Source organism: Saimiri boliviensis, chromosome 4, assembly GCF_048565385.1.
Source record: "Saimiri boliviensis isolate mSaiBol1 chromosome 4, mSaiBol1.pri, whole genome shotgun sequence".
Lineage (NCBI taxonomy): Eukaryota > Metazoa > Chordata > Mammalia > Primates > Cebidae > Saimiri > Saimiri boliviensis.
This window is the reverse complement of record NC_133452.1, coordinates 86,226,643-86,248,708: the sequence shown is the minus strand read 5'-3', so window position 1 is coordinate 86,248,708 and position 22,066 is coordinate 86,226,643. Positions and strand designations below refer to the sequence as shown.

Below are 22,066 nucleotides of genomic sequence, written 5' to 3'. Positions count from 1 at the left end.
ATATTCATGGCCCTTGCCATCACTAACTTTATACTTTAATAGGAAACAGTAATTAAGAAAACTAATCACAAAGATAAATATATAAAGGTAAACCTACTAATACTTGTCAATTGAAGCTAATACTTGTTAAAGGATAACTGAAAGGTACTTTTTATGTATCATTCACATATATGAACTGACCTTTCTTTTCAGAACTCTTCCTTTTTTCTTCAAACCATCTCCCTCTAAATCCTTCTCCATCTTTAGTTACAAATAGAATTTCATTTCTATTTAAAGCAATATCAGAAATGAAGACCTGACGTGGATAGGCCCACCGACACTGCTTCAGAGAGCTGTTGACTGATCTCCAGCAAAACACCTAAAATAAAACCAAATCACATTGAAATATAAAGCAATGTAGCATTTGAACAACTGAAACCTAAAATCGACATATCAAGAGACAAAACGGTTAAAGTAAAAGCTCTCATTTGAATGTTTCTATGTTCATGTTTCCACAGAAAAAGATAGATATTGTAAAAAAAGCAAGGTGATTTTAAAGAAATATCTTTCAAAAAAGTATATTAAACAAGCCTGAAGCATTAGAAATTATTTCAAACAGCACTCCTTTTAAGAAGTAGCAATTTCTAGTATTACTTTTTTGTGGCAAAAAGATCTGCTACAATGCTGAAGAAAAAGAAAATCTTAAAGCTACAACTTACAACTCAGGCTTGTAGTAATATCTCTTTACAAAAGAATAATCCCTCTGAAATGAAAATCCAAACTTTATTCTCAAGAAAAAAAGTAAATGTATACATAACTCAATTATACAGCTAAAACAAAATCTTAGAAAAATCATTACAGAATTCAATGGTTGTAAATGGGTTCTGCAAACTCCAGAGTTCCTGAGAAGTAGATCTAGGGGACTTTCGGAGGGATGGAGAATGGTGAGGAATGAGGTGTATTCAGGCTTCCCAATCCAGCTTTCTCCAGAGCAGCAACTGTTTTATCTGTTTATATAGTGGTATTCCAAGTATAATTTCATTTGAAAAAATTAGAACTGCTGATTTTTAAAAGTTTAGTTCCCTCATAATCAAGCTAAGCAAACTAGAATACAAAATGGTTATCTGACAAGGTCACTAAAAAGTTATTCACACAAAAAAAGGACTATACCGACAGAGACTGATTGATGCCTTCAGAGCTTGGTTTTCTTAGTGAGACTCTATTTTGCAGGAAGTAAATATCCAGAAGTATAAGCTATATCCATTTTAATGTGAGTGATACACATCCCAAAGTCAAATACAAGTTTTTATATTCAACTCTTTTGTGTAACCCCATTTGTTTCCTGCCATTGGTACAAATTAGAGCTCTAATTCTTTTTTTTTCCTTCAACTTTTATTGTACATTCAGGGGTACATGTGCAGGATGTGCAGGTTTATTACTTGGGTAAACGTGTGCCATGGTGGTTGGCTGCACAGAGCATCACAGCACCCAAGTATTAAGCCCCGTACCCAACAGCTATTCTTCCTCAGATAGTAATTCTTAGTTACTACTATTACCACATAGTTACTAGTATTAAAATCATCTTCATTCTCCATCCCTTTAATGTATGCCTATAATGAACCAGTAGGTGGAGCTTTATGATTAATTCTTCAATTTCTAAAATGTCAAACTTTACATCACATTACAAACCTCAGAAAACATTATTTTAATTTTATAAATAAAACTAGAAAGTTATCTGTTTTTCTACTCACACTGTATATTTTTCAGTATCATTAGTGTATAGTATATACTTTTAAAGATAATTTTTAAAATCTAAATATATTAGAGATGGCTCCCACCCTCACATCCTTCAAAAAAAAAATTTAGAGATGTATTTTATATAATATATATTAACATACTAATTGAAGCACCTATTTAAGAAAGTAATTTAAAAAAATATTTTAAATTAAGGCCAGGCATGGAGGCTCATGCCTGTAATCCCAGCACTTTGGGAGGCCGAGGTGGGCAGATCACCTGAGGTCTGGAGTTCCCAACCAGCCTGACCAACATGGAGAAACCCCATCTCTACTAAAAATACAAAATTAGTAGGGTGTAGTGGCCCATGACTGTAATCCTAGCTACTCAGGAGGCTGAGGCAGGAAAATGGCTTGAACCCAGGGGACAGAGGTTGCAGTGAGCTGAGATGCCCCTTTGCACTCCAGCCTGGGCAACAAAAGCAAAACTCAGTCTCAAACAACAACAACAACAAAAATTTTAATTAATAATTTTATTAGAGAAATGTACTGATATGTTTGCATAAGGAACTAAAATTAGAAATTTTTCTTTAAGAGATAAGAAATTCCTTACATATGGCTGGGTGCAGTGGCTCATGCCTGTAATCCCAGCACTTTAAAAGGCAGAGACGGGTGAATCACCCGAGGTTGGGAGTTCGAGACCAACCTGACCAACATGGGGAAACCAGTCTCTACTAAAAATACAAAAAATTAGCCAGGCATGGTTGCAGGCGCCTGTAATCCCAGCTACTTGGGAGGCTGAGGCAGAAGAATCGCTAGAACTTGGGGGTGGAGGTTGCCAGTGAGCCGAGATTGCACCACTGAACTCCAGCCTAGGCAACAGGAAGAGACTCCATCCCCCCCCCCCCAAAAAAAAAGAAAAGAAAAGAAATTCCTTACATATTAGTGATCCAGAAATCTTTTATATATAATGTGGATAGTTATATAACGTGTACATATATTATAATGCATACATTTGTATAAAACTAAATCTGGAAAAAAATTTCTAACTATGCATCAAATTTATCATACTACCCTATCTTTACTTTTCTGAGAATAGTTACATGAGGCCAGGCACAGTGGCTCACACCGGTAATTACAATACTTAGGGGAGCTAAGGCGGACAGATCACTGGAGGCCAGGAGTTTGAGACCAGCCTGACCAACATGGCGAAACTCTGTCTCTACAAAACAATACAGAAATCAGCCAGGCATGCTGGCATACACACTTGTAATCCCAGCTACTCAGGAGGCTGAGACATGAGAGTCACCTGAACCTAGGAGGTGGAGGTTGCAGTGAGCCAAGATCAAGACACTGCATTCTAGCCTAACCAACAGAGTAAGAATGCCTCAGAAAAACAAAATTACGATTACATTACATATCTCTTATTTATGCAATTCAGCCTCATTTATCAGTATTCAGTGTACATACCAAATAACAGCAAAATCTCTTTTCATTGTAAGCATAATACATAAAATTTTTTATTACAGTTTAACAAATCAGTATTGTGCAACATTAGATTAAACGCTGTCTGTCATACTTTCTCTAAATCACCAGCTGCATACTAATTAGTAATGGATGACTAAAACATACTATTTTGGCACCCAATACTAATCATTAAAGTCAACAGGAATCATCACTAACACAGGAATACATTTTCATGTTACCAGGTCTGCTATAGCAGATAGTTATAGCTATCAATTGAGAGTAAGATTACACTTTTACATAAATATATACTTACCCTTCCAGCTCCATCCATGGCAAGAATGCAAATTTTTTGACCCCCATTTTCTTTCAAATGTTCAGGATCAACCTTGTATTCCATATGACCCCCAGACACAAGAACTTTTTTCAAGTTCAATTGTCTACATGAAAAAAAAAAGAATCCTAAATTAATATGTTCTCTAAAATACACATGCCTAAACTTCAAAGAAGTTACTATTCAAACAATAATCTACAGGCAATTATTGTGAAAGGTGGAAGTAAAACGATGTGGTCTTTGGTATCCCTAGTTTTCCATTCTATAAATTTCCCCTATAAGGTGGCTGTTCCTTCCTATGGCATGTCTTTTTCTCTCAAATGCCTTTACCCACACCAACACACACATTAAATACCTAAAGTTCCACTTGCAATTCAAACATTCACTCTGGAGTTTAAATAACTGGTATGGACCAGGTACAGTGGCTCACGCCTGTAATCCCAACACTTTGGGAAGCCAAGGCAAGGAGTTTGAGACCAGCCTGGCCAACATGGTGAAACCCCGCCTCTACTAAAAATACAAAAAAAATTAGCTGGGCACTGTGACAGGCACCTGGAATCCCAGCTAATCAGGAGCCAAGGCAGGAGAATCACTTGAACCTGGGAGGTGGAGGCTGCAGTAAGCGAAGGTAGCGCCACTGAACTCCAGCCTGGGCAACAGAGGAAGACAACATCTCTAAAACAAAGAATTTAAGTTTCTACACAATTGACATTTTCTGCTCATGAATAAGTTCATGGACGGTATCTGTTTTACATATCAAAAGTATTTTGCTGCATTTAAATTTAGGTCCCTAATTGTTTTTTAAAAGTTACACCACTATTCTCTAGAATCCCTGTACACAACTCCTTCCACTAGTTGAGTTATCCCATTCTCTAGAACTCCTGCACAAAATTGCTTCCACTAGTTGAGCTACCCACCTCCAGGAATCATTTATATTTGTACAAAGACCTATTTCTGTACTTACATCTATTTAAACTAATAACATATATTTATAATGAATTTATCATAGTAAAATATTATGTAAATAGTAAAATATTAGTCTGAAACCTTTCTATAAAAGTTGTATACTTTGGAATGATACAATAAATAAGAGCAGCAAAAAACTACTATCAATTATAAAAGATTCAAAATGTATTAAAAATGTAGAAATCTGCACTTACATTACTTCACAATTGTTTTTAAGCACTGGCTCCTCAAAATGAAATGACAGGTGACACATTAAGAGTACGGTTTATATGAAAAGACAGGGAATTCCAGTTGGTGCACCCACCCATACTTAAAACTTTATGAGGCTAGGTGCATTGACTCACACCTATAATCCCAGCACTTTGGGAGGCTGAGGCAGGAGGGATGCCTGAACCCAGGAGTTCAATCCTAGACTGGGCAACACAGTGAGAATCTGTCTCAAATTTTAAAAAAATTATGGATTCTCTGCTTTGACTTGTCAACCAACTGCTAGTTTACTGCATGTATAACATGCTTTTTAAAAATATATATACTTATCAATTATAAACGTTGAGGCTGGCTAGAGGTTCATGATATATGATTACTTTTTAAAGACAAATAAATGTTATTTATTTATTAAAAAGTCTATACAAGAACCAATGATGAGAGTGTCACAAATCAAGAATTACAATTAATCTATTTCTGTGCACCTAAAGCATTAAAAAATATATATATATATATAGCTCATATTTAACTATATATTAAACGTAATTCAGAAATACCACTTTACAACTTACACAGAAATTTTATATATATTCACTGGATCCATGCCAAAAGACAAAAATCAAAGACAAAAATTCCTGATGTTTCTCCTCATTCAATTTTTTCCATTTGACATTTATAGAACACAGCATAAAGCTGACACTTAGCTATTTGCTTGAACAGTTGAATTATTACTCAAGCTATGCTTCTTTCACTGAAATACACATACTTAGAAGCCATCTTCTTGCACTGGTAGTCTGCAAGTAAGTAAACATCTCCCCTTGTGGTAACACAGACTGTGGCTCCATCACTTGCAGCAACCAAAGACACAGCGATGTCCTTATGGTGAAGGGCAGAGACCTGACGAGGAGCAGTTATACACTTTTCTCCATTGGGATCTAGTAAATAACCTAAAAAATTATACAAATGAACAAATCACAAAATAGCTCTTTTAAGAGTCCAATTTGGCCAAGGGTAGTGGCTCATGCCTGTAATCCCAGCACTTTAGAAGGCAGAGGCGGGCAGATTACTTGAGGCCAGAAGCTCAAGACCAGCCTGTGCAACATGGTGAAACCCCATTATTAAAAAAAATAGCCAAGCATGGTGGTAGACGCCTGTTGTCCCAGCTACTCGGGGCACTGACATGGGAGGATCATTTGAGCCCAGGAGGTCAAGGCTTCAGTAAGCCGTGATCGCACCACTGAATTCCAGCTGGGATGACGGAGTGAGACTTTGTCTCAAACAAACAAAGACATCATTCATAATCCCATTTTAACCGATAAAAATTAACAAGAAACAATTTTTAAGAGTCCAATTTAATTTCCAGATATTATCATTAAGGATTTCTTACCCAGTTGTCCACCATTTAGTCCCATAGTATAAACAGCTTCTCTAGCCCACAGGACTGTATGAAACCTGCCTGCTGCAACGCCAATGATTGTCCTTCCTTTCAGATATTTTGCCTGTATCTATTCAAAGACAAATAAAACTGCAATTTACTATATATCTATGATCTAGCACAATTTTTCAAAGATCCAGCAGACCAGCAAATATATGGTATAGTTGCTGTTAGTGCCCCCTCAAGTGCAAATGGCAGCTGTCACTAACAGAGCTCAGCACTTATACTAAGAACTGAACCCTTCTCAGAACACAAAACACTGTAATGCAGCCACTACAGTCAGCAGTTTTAACTAATTTTTATACCATGTCTGTTTTCTAATTTAACAGAAATTTTCTAATTTAATAGCAAATTGACATGGTACAAATATCAAATTATTAAACTTTTAGCTATATTTTTTTCTAACAAGCAGTATGCAAAACAGCCAGTCTCATTCTTAGTATAAAATACAGTGCTTTTAAATTTGATACTTCCATGATCTCTCAACAGTGGAACTACTGACATTTTAGGCTAGAAGACTTTTGGGTGAGATTGTCCTGTGCGCCACTGTGCACCTTCTGGAGAGGGCTGTACACATGAGAGTAAGAAAGTAGAATAAAGAACACTTGTTTTTGGACCCATGTCTCCTCATATCAATTTGTCACATGTGTTACCTGTGCAGGGGCAGATTTAATGATGCAAATAAAACTTAAGTCTCTGGGTTCCTCACTTGCATGAGCCCATTTTGTATGGATAAATTTCATATTTTTTCTTAAGGATGGCCTAAAAAGTGTTTTAAGTTTCAAACCCAAAATATCTGGACCTTCCTTTGCTTATAAATCCTCAAAAGAGACAGTTTGGTGGCTAATCTCCCAAGTGCTGAATTTCCCAAGTGCTTTCTTTCTTACTCCAAACAAATGCTAATATGTATTATGCTTAATTTCTCCTGTTAAAAATATAAGATAACAGGCTGGGTACTGTGGCTCATGCCTGATATCCCAGCACTTTGGGAGGTCAAGGCGGGTGGATCACCTGAGGTCAGGAGTTTGAGATCAGCCTGGCCAACATGGTGAAACCCTGTCTCTACTAAAAATACAAGAAAAAATTAGCTGATAACAGAGGTGTGCACCTGTAATCCCAGCTACACGGGTGGCTAAGGAGAGAGAAACCAAGAGGCAGCGGTTGCAGTCAGCCGAGATCACACCACTGCACTCCAGCCTCGATGACAGAACAGGACTCTGTCTCAAAAAATAATAATAACAATAAATAATAAAGACATTATATACCACTGAAGATAAAGTTAAATAACAGAAATAAGTTGCTCTGTTGATAACTTACATTTTTTTTGTCCATACAGTATTTATTGCAAATGTAAAGCCTTATTATTTAAAAGAGTCAAGTTTACCTGTCTAGGTACATTACAACTGGAAGGAGGAGGAATAATTCCTAATTGATGAAAAATATTTAGACCAAATGTATAAACACATCCATCTTCAGTTAATACAACAGTATGATCCTTAGCAGCTGCCACTTGGGAACAATTATGACCACTCAGTCCTTCCACAAGTCGAGGGACCTACAAAATAAAATTAACTTTAGTATACTGCATTAACCATATATAGAGATATGCAAATAGAATTTGATGATACTACATCCAAAATGACATGACTGATATATAGTTATATCTATCATAGGTAAATTCTACATTTCAGCAAAGGGAAGATGAGTTTAAAAGGATATGGTTGCAAGTTTATGAACAAAATAGAAAAGCCCAGTAAAACATTTCAGTGAAATAATTCAATTCAACAAATGATTTTTGAGCCCTTACCATACAAAAAGTACAAATTTGTTTGGTAAGAATAAAGGGAGCTCATCAAAATATTCACTGGTATATTGAAAAAAACAAAAACACAGAATCAATGCTTCCCTTCAGGGAGTAGCCAAACATATACCAGATTCCTTTGAAGTCATTTATCTGTCCTGGTTTCAAATCTTACTTCTGTCACTTACTACCTATTTGATCTCAACCAAATTTTTTAACCTCTATGTACCTCATTTTCCTCATCTGAAAACATGATTGCTATTACTAGTACCATCATCATACATAAAATGTAAATAATACCTGTGCCTCACAGGGCTGTTGTGAGGCTTAAGTTAATGTAGTAATTACGCATGAAAAGCATAAACAATGCCTGGAACAAAATAAACTCTCAAAAATGGAAGCTATTATCATTGCAGCTTTCCCTCCTTTTTAAAGCACCATTTAATAGATAAGTATACCAGAAGTCCCCACAAAAAAAAAAAAAAAAAAAACCTAAAATAACCTAGTGAACCAATTTTCTCAGAGGTAATGAAATAGATTTCTTCTAATTAGCACTAAGTTTCAGAAGCATAAATATCAACTTTGTGACCATACAATGCAAATACTGGCTCAATTTTAAGGCCACAGAAATCTTAATGAGAAGTTAAAAACAAAAACCAGAACTACTTCAGGAAAAGCATTTTACAATTAGTCTGCCTGCTTTCCTTTTTTTTGTTTTTGAGATGGAGTTTCGCTCTTGTTGCCCAGGCTGGAGTGCAGTGGCACGACCTTTGCTCACCGCAACCTCTGCCTCCAGAGTTCAAGCGATTCTCCTGCCTCAGCCTCCCGAGTATCTGGGATTTACAGGCATGCGCCACCACAGCCAGCTAGTTTTGTATTTTTAGTAGAGACAGGGTTTCTCCATGTTGGTCAGGCTGGTCTCAAACTCCCGACCTCAGGTGATCCACCCGCCTGGGCCTCCCAAAGTGCCAGGATTACAGGTCTGAGCCACAGGCCTGGACTAGTATGCCTTCTTTTATTTCAACTCTGGAAACATTTTAAAGCTTACTTTATATACTCTCCAGACTCAGTATTTGCTATAAGTAAAGTATTATTTTTCTTCGGTACTTCTGCATTGTATATAAATCCTTAATTTGAACATGATATCCAGGAAACAGATCATTTTAAATCTATTATTAATTGGTGTATAATTTCTTGCTTACAGTTGAAAAAAAATTTAGTTAACTGAATCCTCAAAATAAACCCTCAAAAATGGAAGCTATTATCATTGTAGCTTTCCCTCCTTTTTAAAGCACCATTTAATAGATAAGTATACCTAAAGTACCCACAAAAAAAAATCGTAAAATAACCTAATGAACTAATTTTCTGATAGGTAATGAACTAGGCTATCAACATTTGAGCTTATGGTAACTATTTTTCTAAAGTTACCTAAACAGTGTAATGACATTTCAATTACCAAGCATGTCTGTTCATCTCCATGTCCTAATCGCCCTCCAGGACCATGACCACAGGTATAAACCTGCCCTTTCTGAGACAGAAACACGGAGTGAAATTTACAAAGCACCACCTGAGAGAAAATAAGAGAACATTATTAAACTTCTCTGAATAAAATATCCTTTATTTTATAAAAAAGAAATAGAATGATGCTAATTGTTTAAACTGGATAATGTATACAGGGGAATTCATAAGACTTCAATTTCCACATGTTTTAAGTTTTCTGTAATAAAAAGAAAAAAATATATATATATATGTCTTAAAATTATGTCTAAAAACACTGACATAAAAAAAAGAACAAAGAAAGAATTAAGCATGTGTTACCTGCTGAAGAGATTAGCCAAAGGAAAATATAATTTTAAATCTTCAATTACAAAAATTAGTAGCCAGTTGTTTTTCAATTTCATGGAATACCAAACAGCAAGAAATGAGGAGGGTGCAACAGGCAGCATAAAGACTACCAAAAAGTAATATATGGTATTAATAAAAATAGTAGAAACATCTTCAGAGTATTTTTAAAAAACAATAATGCCATTTATACATAGGGTGGGGGCAGTATGTCCTTTTCTTTATCTCTAGTTTTATCAATGGATCTTTAATATGATACATTTATATTTATTTTCAAGTTTTTCTCTTTCCCACTTCCTTTCTCCCTATCTGCCTCAATCTCAGTCCCCTCGCTTGCCCCGATACACAGACTTACTATTCACATACTCCAGAAGACAAAATACTGAAACAGTTGAACTGCATCAGCAGAACACAGTAACAGGAAACTATCAGCAGTTTTAAATATATATATATATATATATATATATAAATTTTTTAAAACATATTTAACCCCAGACCACATACTGCCATTTTTCAAGCTCTGGTATTTTTTTTTTTTTTTGAGACTGAGTTTCGCCCTTGTTACCCAGGGTGGAGTGCAATGGCGCGATCTCGGCTCACCGCAACCTCCGCCTTCTGGGCTCAGGCAATTCTCCTGCCTCAGCCTCCTGAGTAGCTGGGATTACAGGCACGCGCCACCATGCCCAGCTAATTTTTTGCACTTTTAGTAGAGACGGGGTTTCACCATGTTGACCAGGATGGTCTCCATCTCTCGACCTTGTGATCTACCCGCCTCGGCCTCCCAAAGTGCTGGGATTACAGGCTTGAGCCACCGCACCCGGCTCACTTCACCTTAACAGTATTTTTTAAATCTTCTCATTTTTAAAAATTGTTTGCATTTATATTTCTTACATCATCTGCAAATATTTCTAACGTAGGATATAAAAAGACAAGTAAGAAATAAAGAAATCCTAAAATCATTTCCAGAAAGTCAAGGTCTTTTGGAAAACAAAACAATTATAAGCTAAACAAGCTCTAAATATTTACACATATCCTAGACCACTCAATTTTGTAAGCACAATATAGCTATCAAAAAAAGTAATGAAAAGATTATCTCACTTAGCTGTACCATAAATATCTAAAAAGTCTAAAAATAAAACCCAAATTTGTATTTTAAATTTACAATTTGTCAGTGAAATTCATTTTGTGAAATCAGAAAGAATACATTTCATTCAATTTTATATTCAATATTAGAAAGCCATTCTGCAATTGCTGACTTCGACTATTAAACAATCGTAGCAATACTAGACAGTTTTAAGTCCTCCAACTTTAAAACCCCTGAATTTTTAAACAGGAACTGAGCATGGCTTTTCACCTTAATTATCTGGAATACGTAATACTAACATTAAATCTCTGTCTCGTGGTAGTTAACTCATCTGGTTAACCCTTTTCAATAACTAATGGGGCTCTCTATATATTAACTGGTAATCAGTTAATATTCCCATACTTGCTTTCCCTTCCCTGACTGAAATTTATACTGATTTCCTTCCTCTCAAACCTATCCACGGTGCTTGCTTCACCCTCATTCTGTGGTAAATAAAATCCCTTAGATCTGTACCTTCACAAAATACTCCCACTGCCTTGCCTTCCCTGAAATGTGGCTTTCTCTTTGAGTACACTAGTTCACTCACAACCCAGGTAAGTGGAATATGCTGATATATTCCAAAGTACATGTACCTTAGGATCAGACATTTCAATCACCCTGTGGTTTCCTAATGTCATTATGATTCCTTCACTCTTGCCGTTAAAATCCCTGCTCCGTAACAACTCATGAAATAATGGTATATCACGTACTACCTCAGAAAAGGAAAAACAGGTGTCTTTCTTGTGCCACAATTCCAATCAATCATTAGCAGCTGCTAATGGTTGAATTACCATTTTAAGGAGGAGTCCGAGGACCTGCTCAAGCTCAGGAATAAAAAAAAAAATTTTGACTAGTATGTCTGCAAAAAGCTCCAGACTAGTTGTGAGCAGCTTGTATACTTGCTACCCCTGCTCTGATTTTTCACCATCTTGCTCACCCCTCTCACATCCACTACAGACTGGGACACCAAGCTTGATTCTTGCCCGTCACAAGTCCTTTCATTACTCTAAGTTCCTTCCAGGAACTTTTCATTCCTATATGGGCTTTTATGCCTATTCTCTTAAAATGTAATATTCTCTAGAGTTTAAGGATTCTATTTCTTTTTTTTTTTCCAATTGCTGATTGTGATGCATAAGGTTGTGACATTTAGTTTAAAAGACAGTGCTCTACAGAGTCCTAAACATAGTGGTCATGTAATTTATCATGCAAACATTTTTAGAATGAAAGGGGATACTAACAATTACACTAGGAAAATAATCATAAACCAGAACTGTCCTGGGCAAACTAAGACTATGTTGTCAAAGTAGCTCTAAAAACTGTCCGATAATTCAATCTCAGAATATAAGTTATGCATGATATATATGAATAATAAGTGAAAGTTGGGAAAAGCCAATACTACAGTGATAAAAACAAGCTCATATTCTGGGTCAAAGAAGCTTTATCAACTTCAAAAGGCAGAAAGAATATAACTAGGAAGTTGTAGGAAATATAAGCTGACATGGTAATTTAGGAAGACTTGAAAAAGTTCTCACATTCCAAGCCACAGAGTTTGGACTTTATCCAAAGGTGACTTAGCAGATAAAGACATAATTAGCTCTTTTTAAAGACAATTACCGGGGGTTGGAAATGAATGGAGCCAAGGAGTCAAATTAGGACACTGTTGTCACTGTCCAAAAAAAGAACTTGAAAAGGACATGGCACCTAGGTTCATGAGACAGAGAAGAACTAAACAGACACGCTCTGAGGTAGCATCTTCAGGATTTAGAAACAGATTTATAGCATTAAAAACTGAATAGAGTAGTTTAGGAGTGGCAAAAAACACTTCAGAAATTCAAATTTTAAATATTTTGAAAGAATATATACAGTACAACTGAAATAAAGCTCAAGAGAAAAACTGGGGCTAGAGATACACATACATACATACACATGTATACACAATGTTATACAGAAGGATTTGTCAACAGTAGTGGAATCTAGGGAAGTAGAAGATATCATGCATTGTAAGGATATGAGACCACAGACCAAATCTTTACAACAATACCAATTAAAATTTTACAAGTACTTACATTTAAGAACTCAGGTTCATAAAAAGCAGCTCTCATGTCTAGAGCATTTACAGACAACTTTTTGAATCCTACCCTTCCAAAAAATGCTTATCTGTCTCCATAAGTGATGAAATTTTAGTTCTATCTATTATCCAGTCTGAGAACCGAGACTTAGACATTTAATTATTTATTGTCAGTGTGAATATAAATAATTAAATAGAATGGCTGGCAGTTTACCAAACCCTCAGTTAAAAAATTCTACAGCCTTTCCAGACTGCTGTTATTCAACTTCACTTCAGATTAAATATATTCTTTTCATGATAAATAATAGCTTGGAACCTAAAAATGTTATTTTGTTACAAAAAAAATTCAAGAAAGGTGTTGTTTCTAAATTGAAATTAATTTATGTTTTACCGCCACCAAAATAAAAAAAGAACTCTGGTTCACTTATCAAAGATAACACTGAGCGTCAACAACAAATTCACTTGAAAAACAACTTAAAGAATTACAATGTTAAGGCCAGGCGTGGTGGCTCAAGCCTGTAATCCCAGTACTTTGGGAGGCTGAGGTGAGTGGATCATGAGGTCAAGAGATTGAGACCAACCTGGTCAACATGGTGAAACCCCGTCTCTACTTAAAAGTACAAAAAAATTAGCTGGGTGTGGTGGCGTGTGCCTGTAATCTCAGTTACTCAGGAGGCTGAGGCAGGAGAATTGCCTGAACCCGGGAAGTGGAGGTTGCAGTAAGCCGAGATCGCGCCATTGCACTCCAGCCTGGGTAACAAGAGCAAAACTCCATCTCAAAAAAAAAAAAAAAAAAGAATTACAATGTTAAACAGAAAAGCTAGAAAATCAAGAGGTCTACCTTCTTAAACTACATATATGTATAGCATTTTCTAATTTCTAATTTCTAACACGTGTTGCACAAATATCTCATATTTTAAGGTACTATACACTTAAATATAATTAAGGCTAACTAAAATAAAATTAGCAAAGTTCTGATTGATTTCTTCATTAAAATATGCGACTGTACCTTAAACAAGGTTATGTAATCCACATGAAAAGTTGAATAATCAAATGCAGAAGTTCTTTCTAATCTCTAAAAGTATGCAGACTGTACTTCAAAATACCTGCTTGATATAAATCCCACTCCTGGAGAACAGATCCACCAGCTCTGGATGATGTTTGCTATTCTGACTTCCATGACCCAGGGTAAAATTTGTATTATCGCCCCAAGTATAAACATCTGTAGGATCTAAAATGAAAATTAGTTTTTACACTTTTTATATTTTAAAACAAATATTAAGAGCTAATGTAACTACAATATTTAGAATATGCCAACACTCTTCTGTAAATGATTCTATTAATATGATATTAGATAATTCTAGAAAGGGAACATCTAAAGCATCGTACAGGTCTGTCTCAATGCAAGCAATAAAAATATTTGTTATTTGTTCCTTGCTTTTTTTTTTAATTGTTGAGACAAGGTCTCATTATGTTGCCCAGGCTGGTCTTGACCTCCTGGGCTCAAGTGATCCTCCTACTTTGTCCCCTCAAGTGCCAGGATTACAGGCATGAGCCACTCAGCCCAGGCTGTTTCTTGTTTTTTAGCAGTTAACGTTTAACTGCCAAATGAGTAAAAATACCACCTGCCCTATCTACTTAGTTTCCATAAAAATAATATCTAGAACTATATCAAATGTAAGATATTATTAATCCACACACATAGAGGTTCTAAATGTAGCAAATGTGATATTACTGTTTGTACAGGAACACTAACTTTCAATACATTGTATTTCATAGACACAAAATCATACTAGTGATTAAAGTGATCTCCATTAAACTGGAATAAAAATCACAGCTAAGTTCATGATATAAATCTTCATTTTTATTTTAGAAGATAAAGTCCTATAATGGAGTTACCACTGTTACCTGCAATGCAGTATTCAGGGAAGAAGTAAAAATACAGAATGTACCCTTACTTAGCTTGCTCACTAGTTAAATGCAAACTGTATAGTGCCCCAATTAAATCTTTCTTTTCTGCCAATTCCCACTTCCAAATCTCAGAGAGCAAACAAACTGTAGGGATTAGTGAAACTGAGAATGTGTGAATAAAACAGTAACTGGGGCCAGGTGTGGTGGCTCATGGCCGTAATCCCAGCACTTTGGGAGGATGAGGCAGGCAGATAGAGAAGTCAGGAGTTCAAGACCAGCCTGGCCAATACGATGAAAACTGTCTCTACCGATAAAACAAAAAAATAATAGCCTCGTGTGGTGGCAGGCGCCTGTATTCCCAGCTACTCAGGAGGCTGAGGCAGAAAAATCGCTGAACCCGGGAGGCAGGAGCTGTAGTGAACCAAAATTAAACCACTGCACTCCAGCCTGGGCTACAGAGTGAGACTCTGTCTTTTAAAAAAAAAAAATTTGGCTGGGCATAGTGACTCACACCTGTATTCCCAGCACTTTGTGAGGCTGAGGCAGGAGGATAACGTGAGTTCAGGAGTTCCAGATCAGCCTGGTCAACACGGCAAAACCTCATCTCTATAAAAAATACAAAAATTAACTGAGCATGCCGGAATGTGTCTGTATTCCCAGCTTCTTGGGGGGGCTGGAGTGAGAGGATGGCTTAAGCTCAGAAGGTTGAGGTTGCAATGAGCCGTGTTTGTGCCACTGCATTCCAGCCTGACTGACAAAGCAAGATCCTATCTCAACAACAACAAAAATAATAATAATAATTTCCAGAGACCCTGCTCAACAACAACAAAAAGAATACTAATTTCCATTCATTTTTTCCTCTACCTCAAATGCTGATGTTACTTTCTGGATATACATCAATTACTTCACAGTAGTTACAATTTTAACAGTCTTCTCATTTTAGATTGTACTTTTATAGACATAAATATGGACTGAAATTTTAAAATGCAAAATAAAAGTGTTCTGAATATGAAACAAAAAATATCCAACATAGACCAAAGTAGAATTTCTTGGCAGATATCCACACCAAATAAATCTTTCCCACCACTTTAATAAGAATAAAATTTCATTAATATTTTCTGAGCTAAGCTGTACCCTAATGGAATACCTCTGTAAAATCTTTTTTTTTTTTTTTTTTTTTGAGACAGTCTTGCTCTGTCACCTAGGCTGGAGTGCGATGGCACGATCTTGGCTCACTGCAACCTCCGCATCCTGGGTTCAAGCGATTTTCCTGCCTCAGCCTCCCAAGTAGCTAGGATTACAGGTGCTCACCACCACATCTGGCTAATTTTTGCATTTTCAGCAGAGAAGGGGTTTTACCATGTTGGTCAGGCTGGTCTCGAACTCATGACCTCAAGTGATCCACCCGCCTCAGCCTACCAAAGTGCTGGGATTACAGGTGTGAGCCACCATATCTGGCCCATTTGTCAAATTTTCTTACCAGTATTCTTGAATACTACATGAGTTGGTCTATCCTTCATTACAAGATCCAAAGCTGACAAGCCTTCTTTATCTTGAATATACAGACTGACACCATGCTAAAACAACAACAAAAAAAAGAAAAACACACATAAATATATATATTTTACCAATTACCTATAATCAGTAACTTCCTATTTTTATATATAATAAACAAAAAAGTCAGATGATCAAGCCCATAAGTACACTGAAAAAAAATTAGTAACAATTATCTCTCATACTCACATACATTTTTCTTTCACATACTGAAGAGAATAAGAAAAATCAAATATCCAATTCTTGCTGGAATAAGGAAGGACCAGAAAATGTAAAGAAATAAGAAAGGTAAATTTTAAATAAAAATTAACTGCATGTGAACATTTTTGATGGTGAAGCATGTCTGATGCCTGTAAGTCCCTAGGTCTGGGTCTGTGTCTGTGTGGAGGCGCACGTGTACATAAACATATAACTCTTTTCACATTTAAACAGCCATACTCAGCTGGACGCAGGGACTCAAGGCTGTAATCCCAGCGCTTTGGGAGGCCAAGGTGGGCAGATCATGAGGTCAGGAGTTTGAGACCAGCCCAGCCAACACAGTAAAACCCCTTATCTACTAAAAATACAAAAAATTAGCTGGGCATGGTAGCGGGCACCTGTAATGCAAGCTATGTGGGAGGCTGAGGCAAGGGAATGACTTGAATCCAGGAAGTGGAGGTTGCAATGAGCCAAGATCGCGCCACTGCACTCCAGCCTGGGCGACAGTGCAAGACTCTGTCTCAAAAAATAAATAAATACACAAAAGCAGAATCTAACTCCTTAAGTACAAATATAAAATAAATAAATAAATAAATAATAGAGAGCCATACTTTGCAAGGCATGATGGCTCACACTTGTAATCCCAGCACTTTGGGAGGTGGGCAGATAACCTGAGGTCAGGCGTTCCACACCAGCCTGGTTAACATGGTAAAACCTCGTCCCTAGTAAAACTACAAAAATTAGCTGGGTGTGGTGGCGTACATTTGAAATCCCAGCTACTCAGGAGGCTCAGGCAGGAGAATCACCTGAACCCAGGAGGAGGAGGTTGCAGTGAGCTGAGATTGCTCCACTGTACTCCAGGCTGGGCGACAAGAGAGAAACTCCACCTGAATGAATGAATGAATGAATGAATGAATGAATAAATAAATAAAATAAAGAGCCATACTCCAGGTCTTTACACATAATAACTATAAAGATTTCAAGACAATGGCAGTACAATATTTATATTAGGATTTAATCTTTATAATGCAATCATCCACATCTCATCTCTTTTCATCTTAAATTCTACTATATCTATTACTGATATTAAGACAATTATATTCTTTCATTTTTTTGTTTTTGAGACAGTCTTGCTCTGTCACCCAAGCTGGAATGCAGTGGTGTAATCTTGGCTCACTGCAATCTCTGTCTCCCAGGTTCAAGTGATTCTCCTGCATCAGCCTCCCAAATAGCTGGGACTACAGACGTGTACCACTACACCGGCTAATTTTTTGTATTTTTGGTAGAGACAGGGTTTCACCACGTTGGCCAGGCAGATCTCAAACTCCTGACCTCAAGTGATCTGTCCGTCTCAGCCTCCCAAAGTACTGGGATTACAGGCATGAGCTACCGCGCCTGGACATATTCTTTTATTCCTATATGTGTAATACATATTTTCTTATCTGTCTACTTAAATTTTCTATCATTGTTTAGTTGTGGCCTCCTGTAATTCACATATAGTTAGACTGTATCTAAAATCGAATCTGAGTGTTTCTATGTTTTATTTAATCGTTATGAGTACATAGTAGGTGTGTCTATGTATGTGTGTTTTAGGAGGAAATTTAAAGTAATTTGCAATTTGTAATACCCACAATTCAAATTCAAACACAAAATGTTTTCTGTCTCACTTACGTAAGGCAGTTAGTACACCCCATCCCTATCAGCACACTTTTCTCTTTGTGTCTTTTTAAACATGATATAAAAATACAGCAATGTTCAATTCAGATTGTTACTTCATGATAGTTTTTTAAATATAAAATGAACTCTTTTTCAAGAATAACTTTTAATATTTGCTTACAGTTTGAGTATTTCAACGTTTACTTAGACTTACCCATTTTAACTAGTTTAAGTCATCACTGCCTATACACACATAGTTTACCTAGGTACTTATAGACTGCAATGAACAATGAAGGTTTTAACTTCTAATGGTAACATGTTGGAATGCCGTTTGGGTTACTTGAGACAAAAGGGATGTGTCCGCCTTGCACGACCAGGCTCCAGTCAGGACATGAATTCTAACACCCTCCCTCAGCTGGGGGGCGTGAGAGGCGGCGGAGAACCGGGGAGGGGCGGGTGTCGCAGGAGGGAAGGAGCGAATGAGCGAACTGTAGAGCATCATCCTGACAGAGTGACGTCCGCAAAATGGTGGATCGCTTCTCCCGCTTCTACGAGGACCCACACTTCCCGGGTAATCACTTTGGTCAATATGAGGAAGGACACTTGGAAATTGAACAAGCATCACTTGACAAGCCTATAGAATCGCATCCTGGGACCAACACTAACACAGGCGCTCCAGCCTCCTCCTGCCTCCCGGCCCAAAGATGGTGGCTCTCAAACTCCTCTCCTCTGAGCTTCAGCTCTGCACCTCTGCCTGCGGATCCGGGGGAGCCTGGTATAAGGGATGTGTTTGCTCCTTTTCTACCGGTGCTCATTGCCATAACATACTAAGTTTTATACAGATCCAGGGGAAGCTGTAAAAGACATCGCTGATAGTGCAACCATTCTGGTTGGTGGTTTCTGGCTATGTGGAATTCCAGAGAACCTTATAGGTGCTTTACAAAAAACTGGAGTAAAAGGACTAACTGCAGTCAGCAACAATGCAAGGGCTGACTACTTTGGTTTGGGCCTTTTGCTTCGGTCCAATCAGATAAAACGTATGGTTTCTTCTTAAGTGGGAGAAAATGCAGAATTTGAACGATAGTACTTATCTGGTGAATTAGAAGTGGAACTGACACCACAGGGCACACTTGCAGAGAGGATCTGTGCAGGTGGGGCTGGAGTTCCTGCATTTTATACCCCCACAGGGTATGGGACCTTGGTACAAGAAGGAGGATCGCCCATCAAATACAACAAAGGTGGCAGTGTTGCCATTGCCAGTAAGCCAAGAGAGGTGAGGGAGTTCGACGGTCAGCACTTTATTTTGGAGGAAGCAATTACAGGGGATTTTGCTTTGGTGAAAGCTTAGAAGGCAGACCGAGCAGGAATAAACGTGATTTTCAGGAAAAGTGCAAGGAACTTTAACTTGCCAGTGTGGAAAGCTGCAGAAACCACGGTGGTAGAGGTTGAAGAAATTATGGATATTTGGAGCATTTGCTCCAGAAGACATCCATATTCCACAGATTTATGTACATCACCTTATAAAGGGAGAAAAATATGAGAAAAGAATTGAGCGTTTATCAATCCGGAAAGAGGGAGATGGAGAAGCCAAATCTGCTAAACCTGGAGATGACCTAAAGTAACGAATCATCAAGAGGGCCGCTCTTGAGTTTGAGGATGGCATGTATGCTAATTTGCGCATAGGAATCCCTCTCCTGGCCAGCAACTTTATCAGTCCAAATGTGACTGTTCACCTTCAAAGTGAAAATGGAGTTCTGAGTTTGCGTCCATATCCAGGACATGAAGCTGATGCAGATCTAATCAATGCGGGCAAGGAAACAGTTACTGTTCTAGGAGCCTCTTTTTTCTCTGGCAATGAATCATTTGCAATGATTAGAGGGGGACATGTCGATCTAACAATGCTAGGAGCAATGCAAGTTTCCAAATATGGTGACCTAGCCAACTGGATGATACCTGGGAAGATGGTGAAAGGAATGGGAGGTGCTATGGATTTAGTGTCCAGTACCAAAACCAAAGTGGTGGTCAACATGGAGCACTCTGCAAAGGGAAATGCACATAAAATCATGGAAAATTTACATTACCATTGACTGGAAAGCAATGTGTCAACTGGATTATTACTGAAAAGGCTATGTTTGATGTGGACAAGAAGAAAGGGCTGACTCTGAGCTCTGGGAAGGCCTGACAGTGGATGACATACAAAAGAGTACTGGGTATGATTTTGCAGTTTCACCAAAACTCATGTCAATGCAGCAGATGGCAAATTGAAATGTGGATATTTGTACCAGGCTGCGTGTTTTTCATTTTAAAAACACAGGATTTGGCCGGGCGCGGTGGCTCAAGCCTGTAATCCCAGCACTTTGGGAGGCCGAGGCGGGTGGATCACGAGGCCGAGAGATCAAGACCATCCTGGTCAACATGGTGAAACCCCGTCTCTACTAAAAATACAAAAAAACTAGCTGGGCGTGGTGGTGTGTGCCTGTAATCCCAGCTACTCAGGAGGCTGAGGCAGGAGAATTGCCTGAGCCCAGGAGGCGGAGGTTGCGGTGAGCTGAGATCGCGCCATTGCACTCCAGCCTGGGTAACAAGAGTAAAACTCCGTCTTAAAAAAAAAAAAAAAACCAGGATTTAATTGAAAGGACATCAATAATTATAATTGTGTATTTAACAAGTGGTTTTTGGTTAGTTTTCTTCTAGTGTTTCAGGCTTTACGCAGCCATATAAATTGTTCTCTAGGCATGCTGTGACATTTTAATAAAAAGAAAAAGGAGCATTAAAAAAAAAAAAAAGCATCCTGGGTTCATGCCTGTAATCCCAGGACTTTGGGAGGTTAGGGAGGGAGGACTGCTTGAGCCCGGGAGTTCTAGATCATTCTGGGCAACATAGTGAAATCTTGTCTCTACAAAAAATAAAAAAATTATCCAGGCATAGTGGTGTGTGCCCATAGTCCCAGCTACTTGTGAGGCTGAGGTGGGAAGATCGCTTGAGCCCAGGAGGTCAAGGCTGCAGTTAGCTAAAATTTTACCACTTGCCTGGGCAACAGAGCAAGAACCTCTGTCAAAATAAACAAACAAAAAAATGTGTCCTGGTTTTCCCACATCAATGAAATAATCAGCTCCTTTGCCCAGTCTTCCAGGTTACATGCTGTCATGTTATAATCTTAGCTGCTCAAGAGACTGAGGTAGGAGAATTGCTTGAACCTGCAAGGCAGAGGTTGTAGTGAATCAAGATTGTGCCATTGCACTCCAGCCTGGGCAACAGTGCACGACTCCATCTCAAAAAAAAAAAAAAAAGAAAGAAATTATAGGAATCATTGTATCTCTACATATGGTCATGTGGGAGCTTATCGTATAAGAGCATCTTGAGGGAGAAGTATGCTACTGTTGACTATTCAAATTTTGGAAATGGATTTTCACAGTCTGAATGCCAGAGTCTGATCAATTCAAGTGTGTTGAGAGGAACACAGGGACAGGTATAGTGGTTCATGCCTGTAATCCCAGAAATTTGGGAGGTAGAAGCTGGAGGATTGTTTGAGGCCAGGTGTTCAAGACCAGCCTGGACAATATAGCGAGACCCTGTCTCAATTCTTTAAAAAAGAAAAAATTAATTAATTAAAAAGAGAGAAACCAAGAGGACAAGGCTTGAGATAGGATTTTCAGTTATTAAAATCTTTACTTTTTAATTTATACTTCTACAAATTCTATTCATTGATGAGATGTGGGAGAGATGCTCAATAAATATATTTTAATGAAAAAAAAAAGGCAAAATGATCCTCCTGCCTCAAAGCAACAGATTACTAAT

At 37.6% G+C, this 22,066-nt stretch overlaps 1 protein-coding gene and 1 pseudogene across 1 annotated transcript in view; one reads left to right on the top strand and one right to left on the bottom strand.

Moving 5' to 3' along the window:
* The window catches only part of IBTK (inhibitor of Bruton tyrosine kinase), an 86,340-nt gene that overhangs the window by 51,564 nt on the left and 12,710 nt on the right, over positions 1-22,066 (bottom strand). Inside the window, exons 3-10 of the mRNA XM_003922980.3 lie at positions 16,341-16,437; positions 14,056-14,180; positions 9,373-9,483; positions 7,500-7,670; positions 6,068-6,185; positions 5,447-5,627; positions 3,493-3,616; positions 181-358 (exon numbers count right to left, since the gene is read on the bottom strand). Of these exons, the coding sequence (XP_003923029.1) occupies positions 181-358; positions 3,493-3,616; positions 5,447-5,627; positions 6,068-6,185; positions 7,500-7,670; positions 9,373-9,483; positions 14,056-14,180; positions 16,341-16,437 (1,105 nt within the window). The remainder of the gene's footprint in view (positions 1-180; positions 359-3,492; positions 3,617-5,446; positions 5,628-6,067; positions 6,186-7,499; positions 7,671-9,372; positions 9,484-14,055; positions 14,181-16,340; positions 16,438-22,066) is intronic.
* On the top strand, positions 18,973-20,581 carry LOC101042638 (succinyl-CoA:3-ketoacid coenzyme A transferase 1, mitochondrial pseudogene; annotated as a pseudogene).